Raw genomic sequence first — 8825 nt, forward strand, 5'->3', positions numbered from 1 at the left:
GTTTGCAATGTCAAGGGACCTTTTTGGCACTTGAATTGTGTTAAGGACAAAAGCTCGTCTCATAGGCCGACTGTTCTAAGCAAGGTATCTCGACACAGTCGATGTTGCTGTCACGTAAAGAGACCTTGAAGTATTGGGCGAAATGGTCGCTATTGAATTCCAAGTTCGTCCCAGGTTGAATTACGCGTCAAAGCTGTTATGAACAGGAATAGAAATGAAAGTAAGTGGGACAAATTGAATAACGCCGAGGTAAGATTCGGCAGAGGCGGGTGAAAGAGGAGAAGGATAGCAGCCGGGAAAAAGGTCTGAAGGTATACGTTCTAACACGAAAAGGCTGATATGAGCAGTCTAAGTGAACAGAGGAGAGAGGGGGCTGTAGAAGGAAGGTTCGAGTATATTCTGTATTGTGAGGTGTTCATTTGCTATTTTCGTCTTGCCTGTCACATGTTGCAAGTCGAGGGAGAGATGCAAAGTTTCAAGTATGTGACGGAAGCCGAGTGTTGAAGGGCTCAGAGCGTGTAACTACGAGGGAAGTAGGTATTAGTTCCGAAAATGCTCTAGTGTTTTGCTGCTGTGATGTTTTATGCGACAGCAGGCAAGGTGGAGAGCCCGGTATCAGATGCAAGAAAGGCTGGGGGACTTTACTGAAGTGCAATGGGGCAAAAACGGCCTGCAAAAAGGTAAACGTGAGGCGACATGATCAAGAGAACAGGACAGGACAAAAAAGGAGGCGTCACCAAAATCGTTGGGACCATGGTATATATAACCTTTATATACGACCAGAGCACACAAAACAACGACCGATGTTTGGGCGTATATTCTAACACTGGTATCCCAGCCCAGTCCAAGAAGAGATCCCACGGTTCCTTGTATGATGCTCAGGCTGCTTGATCTAAAGGCGATCGAATGGCGTTTGATCGGGCGTAACGATGACGATCGGTTTCCATGAAGAGCTCGGTGTTAGCACTAGGTCCCGTGGCTCATGAAGCTGCCCGGTACAGGCGAGGTGACAACCTAAGAGAGAGGAAATGTAAGACCTCATAAGTGTAGCCAGTCTTAATATATCCTCTTTACGGCATCAAGTGGTTTAGACGCGATTGTTAGAGGCTTGAAAGAGAAATACATGATACTTAATATATTTCACTTCCTCTGAAATCGCCCTCCATCTTCTACAGACTCTAACCTGCTGCACCTACCTCGCACGTGAACTCCCATGCTAAACAACGCCGAGTCGGGCAATAAAGCCCCCTGCCGCAACAACCACAAGGTTAGCGACTCTAACGAGCGTGGCTGTTAGAGCCTTATGATTTGTCTACTTGCTTCTGGAGTTCCAGTACCACCTCAGTTCCTAGAGTCTCTTTTCTCTCAAATTGTCGGTGTGACTACAAAGCAACTTTGCGGCGTGGCGGAGGGTTCAAAGTAACCAGGCACCAGGCAGCCAAGCAAGTTTAATGGAAAGTTCTCTGCTTGTTCTTGTGGTTCTGGCATGTACGTTCCTTGGCTCTTGGAAAACGAGAAACCCCACGAGTCATCCTAGGACTTCACTACTTCTTATCGGACCTTGTGCTCCGCCCCTCATTCTCACTCTAAAACGGGAGGGTCCTCAAAGCTACGGGGCTGCACTAGCAATCTTCCTGGACGCCTGTTCCACAGGCATCAGAGCCGCTATCCCTGAAGATGCTTAGTGCCTCAACTTCCTGCCTCGGCTTTTTTTAACCTTTGCAGCCACATCAGCCACAAACATCCATGGAAATTATCAACCAATTGCGTAAACATGATGAACATTATCTCTGATTATGATTCTCGCTCGTAAGGCTATGACCAATATAATATTGCTCGTGCGATCAGAGTGGCTACCGCGTCCCGGCGACTAGTATCTCAGCCAAGAGGTACCGGTAATTGTAAAGTTAACCCCCAACACTCCAGATAAACTTTGTCATGGGAATACGTTTCGCGTCAAAGGCTTGGTTGATTCGTGTGCCTATGCCTTGCTACCCCGGCTTTGCCTAACCCGTGGCCGCGCTGGTTCACTCCTTTCACAAGCACGCAGTTCCTGAATGTGGCGATATTATGGGGGGTTAACCAAAGTCGTCATCAGCTGGCGCTCCAACGGCGATGACGACTTTGTGTTCCTCCCAGAAGTAACATTTCTTCTGCTGTCTCTCATATACGATCAAAATGCTTTCATCACGGCCTCTTTACAAGCATACAAATATTACGTGGTCAAGTTTATATTAGATATCATGAAAATGGCTTTTCACCCTCTCAAGCGGCGCAGCAGTGGGAAGTGCCTGGAGCCACTCTGATGAAGAAACTTAGCGGTTAAACGGCCGTATAACGCCGAGTTAATCTAATAACGTGCATGATAAGCATACGCCGCACTTATCTCAACCTTCAAGACACAACTGAAGATAAAAACAATAATAAAGCATTTGATCAATTAAATTCAATTGCTATCCTCTCCCCTAGAAATATATGCGAACAACAATTTTACAGGTCCTTGCATTGTCACCCGTCTTTCCGCGAGTTCCGCAGCGCCTTTCCTTTGATCACACCAACCCGCCCCGACCACCACTTCTCAACGATTCAGCCTGTACCTGTATATCAGCATCCATTTGATCAACTCCTTCCCTTGCCTCATCTATCGTTATCTTCCCTCTATTCTGTAGGCGGGTTCTTTTTGCCCTGCGCCGTCGGCTAAGTATCTCATCAGCCTTTTCAAGATCCCTGACCCTGGCTTTTAGTAAGGCTACCTCATGCATAGGTGCCTTTAGTGCTATAGTATTAGACTTCGAAGCCTCTATAATTGACTCTGAGGAGCTGCTTTGATGCTTGTTAATTCGTCTTTCGAGGTCTTTAGACTGAGATTGGGCCTCAAGCCCAGTCTCTGGGGTCTTTGAAGTCCAAGGTTGAGCCTGGCTAGCCTCCTCCTCAGCCGGTGTTGGAATCCGTAGCTGCACATCAAACTTTGAGACCACACTTTCTGGGTCAAAAGGAACAATTCCAGTTCCATTAAAACCTCCCTTGATATTCCTTGCGGTCATAGTGGCCTGAAAAGCGGTATAGACGGCTAGGAAGAACTCGGTCTTGGAAATATGGGTTATCGGCCTTCTGATCACATGCTCTACTTCTCGACCATATGCCTTTTTCAGCAGCCCAAAGCACCCAATGTCAAGAGGCTGAAGTAGATGAGATGAATGAGGCGGCATAAAAAGCATCATGATATTGTGCTCCTCACAATGTATCTCAAACTCGGTCGAGTGGTGACTTTCGTGACTATCAAGGATCAGAAGACGATAAGAACCAACTGATCGGTCGGTTGTGCATCGACCAAACTGCTTTAGCCACTTAAGGCCTATCTCACTACCCGTCCAGCCATTTGGGGTCGTGGCAATAGCCCAATCGACCAGCAGGTTGCTTTCTCGGTACCAATTAGCAAGGTGATATTGGCCGGTGACTACGATGCATGGTTGGACCGCCCAGCCTTCTGCATTGTTCGCCTGGATGACTGTAACCAATTCCTGATTTCCAGGCTGGACCGATTTTGGCTTTCCACACCTCGCTGCGCCTGTGATAACTACACCGCTTGAGATTATACCCATCATAAAGTCGGTCTCATCAAAGTTGCAGATATCATCCGACCAGATACCATACTTCGAGATTGTGTTCTGTACGAGCCTGATCCAATCGCGAATAACGGTCGGATCTTCACATTTAGCTCTTTTATAGCCATATCTCCGCTGAAAACGCGTCTTGAGGTCTGGTTGCCGCTTGACGAAATTGATAGCGTAGCGCTTGCCAACTGGTGATGCGTCGCGGTCAGCAAACAGTCGATTCGCCATTTCTTCAACATCACGCAATCGCGGAGGAAATCCCTGCGAGTCTGTCTTAAGGGTATACTGAACTATGATCTATTCTTCTAGATCTGATAGTCTTCGTGAGTTAGGGATGGTATTGCGTCGAGATTGAATGCCATTTTGCCGGCGGTGCAGTCTTGGCAGAGGGACCTGATAGATGCTAGCAGCGCGTCGGAGATTTAGTTTTGGATTATTTTGAAGGGCTTGAAGAGTAAGAAGTATTTGAGACTCTTTATTAGATTGCGACATATTAGGTGGTTAAGAATCTGTTGATCAGATAGCTAGATGTAAGGTTGAGGGATTTTTGATCCGCTCACTTGACTGATTCACCCACTTATCATGTACGTTACATTGTGCGATATTTGATCATAACGGCACTAAGTATATCAAAAATGTTTTTGAATCATTCAGAAAAGCCGTGTTGTTTGTTATCAGGATGCCTTTTTTTATCCACAGAAGCAATATGGTCACAGATTCCTCGCGTAAAATTTCTGCAGATGCCTTCTTCTCGTGCCGGCCACCATGAAGCCTCACCTGATTTATACGTGCAGCAACCCTTGCGAATTGTCTTTAGAATGACTCCAACATCCTACCCAGAAGGTGGTTCTGTCGATTGTATACTAGATGTCACAGACAACGGCCTCTTACAGAACCGAGCGGCCCAGAAACGGGGTTTCCCTCAAACGACTCTTTCTGACAGACTAAGAGGCATGCCGTCCCGAACTGAAGTCACTCAGATAAAATGGCTATCGATGGCGGCGACGGTGGTACCAACAGTTCCATCGTCGTTATCCTGTATGCTAATGAACGCTATCTCAAAGAAGAGACAGAGGTGTTCTCAAAGATCCTTTCCCAGCCAACAACGATTATAAGGCTATTGTGCCCAACATCAAATATTACTGCAAGAGACGCAACCCCTTCGCCGCCAAAGACACAGTCCACAAATCAGCCGTGGCAGATTTCAACACTGCTGCTGGGAAGTCGAATGCTGATAAGGCGGAACTTTCTGTTGGTCTCGTGCAGTAGTGGCCAGCACCGTACCGGCCGGGCGTACAAGCCACTTTAGCAGCTTATTCATTAGCAGTTGCCTATTCATTGGCTTGGCGATGTAGTCATCCATGCCTTTCTCCATACAGCGCTCCATATCGCCCTTGAGCGCATAGGCGGTCATGGCGATTATAGGTAGACGTATGCCACTATTCCGTATCCGGGCCGTCGCCTCGTAACCATTCATGACTGGCATACTTATATCCATAAGTATCAAGTCAAAGGCATAGGCCGCCGCTAATAGTGATGAAACCGCCTGTGCGCCGTCCGAGACAACTGTTATGTGCTGGAATCCAAAGCTATGCAGTATTCCGACCAGGATTTTTTGGTTGATGATATTATCCTCAGCCGCAAGAATCCGCTTTGTCGGTGAGACCTTGACCAATTGTGCCAGGTGCGCCGCAAGATCCTCGCCTTGTGGAACCTCCTGTCGCGATAGTTCGCTGCTAGGATCTGGCAGAGCGTCGACGGTTTGGGCCTGCTCAGGGCTGTTAAGCTTCTTAAGCTTGACTGAGAGCCAAAAGATGCTGCCCTGCCGTTCCGGGTTAGGTTTGTATCCAATATTTCCACCCAACAGCTCAGTGAGTGATTTTGCGATGGACAGTCCGAGCCCAGTCCCAGGGCGACGCTTCTGATACGGAGTATCAAGCTGCGTGAATGGCTTGAACAGTTTCTGGGCGTCATCTTGCGTCACGCCATGTCCAGTGTCGTAGACCTCAGTCAGGATTGTATAAGTGGCCTCGTCTTCCGCGAGCAGCGATACACTCACCAGAATGTACCCCTGTTCGGTAAACTTTGCGGCATTGCTGACAATATTCTCAACAACTTGGCGGCACCTCACAGGATCCCCTTCTGCCCACTTTGGCAAGTTTGGTGACAGGCTCAGTCTCAGGGACACTCCCGGTTGCATAGTGGTCTGCACAGAATGCACAACCGATGTGACCACACTAGCGATATCAACCTTGTCATTCTTGATAGAAAAACTGCCTGCTGCAATCTTGGAGTAGTCGAGGATATCATTGAGAATCCGCAACAGGACATGGCCGGACTCTTCAATCATATTGGCCGTCTCCCGCTGCTCCTCGGTTAGGCGGCTGTCCAGAAGCAGGGAGCAAGCAGAGAGCACACCGTGCATTGGCGTACGGATCTCGTGACTGATGTTTGCCAGAAAATCGTTCTTTAACTTCGTGCTCTCCTCGTAAGCAGCAATTAGCCGCAGTTCTGCCTCTTTTCGCTCAGTGAGATTCCGGGTAACCTTACCGAAACCGACGTGGATATCGTTCTTATAGATGGCCGTGATGACGACATTGGCCCAGAATCGGCTGCCATCCTTACGGTAGCGCCAGCCTTCATCTTCCACCCTGCCTTCACGCAAACAGATCTCGAGTTCTCTCTCGGGCTTCCTAGACCGGATATCTTCCTCGCCATAGAAAGTCGAGAAGTGCTTGCCGATGATTTCTTCCTTCTTATAACCCTTGTTTAACTCTGCTCCAGTATTCCAAGTCATCACGTTTCCGCGAGTATCAAGCAGGAAGATGGCATAATCTTTGACAGCTTGGACGAGGATGCGGAAGGCATCATCAATAGGCAGCCAGCTCTGTGTCATTCCACCATCGGCAACTGTGATGTGGAGTTCGACCTTCTCCCATTCCAACATCAGGCACAGCAGTTCGTCATCTCTGTGGACAGGTGTAATACGAGCAGTCCAAGAAATACCGTTTGCAGTATAGGCCGCATAGCACAGACGGAGAGCTCGAGCTGCAAGAGCAGTCTCAATAGCATAGACAAAGGGAATACGATCGAATCTTTCGGTCGGCGAGCCCCGGTAGAGGGCAACGAAGAGGTCTTGATCGATAAGTTCTTCACGCCCGCGACCCCATGCCTCTAGCAAGCCAGCCGAGGCTCTCTGTATGCGATATGACGGTGAGACGACAAGGGCGGGGACGGGCAAGTAATCGAGGATGTCGCTCGTGGCGGGGACATTGGCGTCGAGCGCCTTGGTGGCCATATCCATTGGTAGCTGATAAACAGAGTCGTCGCTAATACGATGTCTCTTGGTAGTTACAAGGTTGATGCCCGCTTCGACCGCTTAGGAGAATAAGCCGCATAGAAGTTGAGGAGAAGTCGTCCTAACCCTCTATCACCAGCACGTACCTAAGGTTCCAAATCATGACGTCAGAATTTCTCAAGTTTTAAACACAACTTTCCCATTAGGAAGACTTGGAGGCTAGGATGTGCTGAGCTAAAAGCTCTAGTGCTGAAATCCACGAACGCCGAAGGTGGAGCTATACTCAGTCATTCGCTACGCGAAATTGGCTGCCAGTGGAACGGCGCCTGGGCGCCTCGATAATGTTTTGACGGGCCCCACTGTCCTTTGATTGGCCACTATCGATGCTGGTATTTCTCACTCTTATTTCTTTCTCAATTAGACAACCAGAACAAGTGTTATTTCGATAATAGCCGTGGAGTCACTGGAACATAGCGGAATGATTACCTCGGCTGGGCCATCGTGCGCAGCCCCCACTTTACATGAACTTGCATCTTTCCCTGACGATTGTTTGCCTCCTGAGCGCGAGTACAAGTCTCGCGATGAGCTACAGAGGGGTCGCAAAAGTTACGACACATCGCCGGTTTTCCCCGGGTACATCTACCCTCACCGAACTGATGGTTTATTTTCAATATTTAATTGCAAGATCAATTAACCTTCAATTAAGAAGTTGAATATATCAATCTGTAGCATTTTTAAAGGAGACCCCGAAAATATATATCAATACTTTGTATACCATCCGTCATTGTCGATGACTGCCTGTAATCTTCGATTTATTGATGAGATCAGGTTTTCAATCACCTCAGGCTCAATTTCTTCCCAGACTTCGGTCGCGGCGTTAATTAAAGCTTCTAAAGCTTCCTGATTGCGTAGGAAGTATGTAAGTTCCGGATACTTATTGCAAATCCTCTCTTTTAAGATATGCCATAGATTTTCAATGGGGTTTAAATCAGGGCTGTACGCAGGCCACCAGGTTGACATCGCATGCTGGTTTCGAAGGAAGATCGGAAGCCAACTGCCGATTAGATGACTACGGAAAAGGCTTGAATTATCGTGCTGAAAAACGGTATTTCTGGTAACGAGACGATGAGGGTGCTGCTCAAATGCTTCCAACAGAACTCGGGCTGTTACGCCACCACGTTCAGCTTCAGGGTCGCCGTCAAGGGGCACAAGAGGAAGCTTTCTGTAATAGTTAAATGCAGAGAAAAACATCTGCGAATGGCGCGTTGGAGTGATTCGAGTCTGTATATTTTCCCTGCGAAGTCTCTCTTTCTAATAATAATTAGTCATTACTCAATTGCAGTTAGAAATCTTACCCTTCTACAGAAGACCCAACTTCGGCGTTGACCCTCGCCCCTGGCGACAATAACTTCATCAGAAAAATTCCATTTCTTCCAAAACTCTATAGGCTTATTAATATATAGTCTTGCAAACTGCAGTCGTTGTGGCGCTGCTTCATTACTAAGGAAAGGCCGTAAAATTGACTGACAATGCATAATTCCAGCGTTTTTCAAGTGTCGGATTAGAGTATCCTTATGGCAAGTTAACTGTGCCTGTTGAAGTAAATCTCGTAGCTGAATACGAGGATCTCTTGCAATAATTATCTTTATTCGCCTTAATTCCCTTGGCCCGATAGCTGTTGGTCGCCCTGATCGCGGTTGATCTTGGGCACTCTGTTGCGCTGGATACCGACGAATGATGCCATAGATTGCATGTCGACTCATGCCTAATTCTTGACTAATTTCGACGGCAGAACGACCCGATTTATACATTCAATAAATCTTCGTTCTTTTGTGAGGAGAATGATGTATTTGCGATACCATTTGGACTTAAATTGATAAATACAGAATTAATTGAAGATTGGTATTGACTGT

The 8825-nt window shown here is 47.5% G+C and overlaps 1 protein-coding gene across 1 annotated transcript; it reads right to left on the minus strand.

The window, feature by feature from the left end:
* Positions 1-4473: 4473 nt before the first annotated feature.
* FOBCDRAFT_227276 (uncharacterized protein) lies at positions 4474-6994 on the minus strand. Its single transcript, XM_031195903.3, has one exon. It carries the CDS (start codon positions 6916-6918, stop codon positions 4819-4821), a length of 2100 nt encoding a protein of 699 aa, XP_031028164.2. The 5' UTR covers positions 6919-6994; the 3' UTR covers positions 4474-4818.
* Between the last annotated feature and the right edge of the window lie 1831 nt (positions 6995-8825).

Source organism: Fusarium oxysporum, chromosome VII (assembly GCF_013085055.1).
Source record: "Fusarium oxysporum Fo47 chromosome VII, complete sequence".
In the NCBI taxonomy this organism is placed as follows: Eukaryota; Fungi; Ascomycota; class Sordariomycetes; order Hypocreales; family Nectriaceae; genus Fusarium; species Fusarium oxysporum.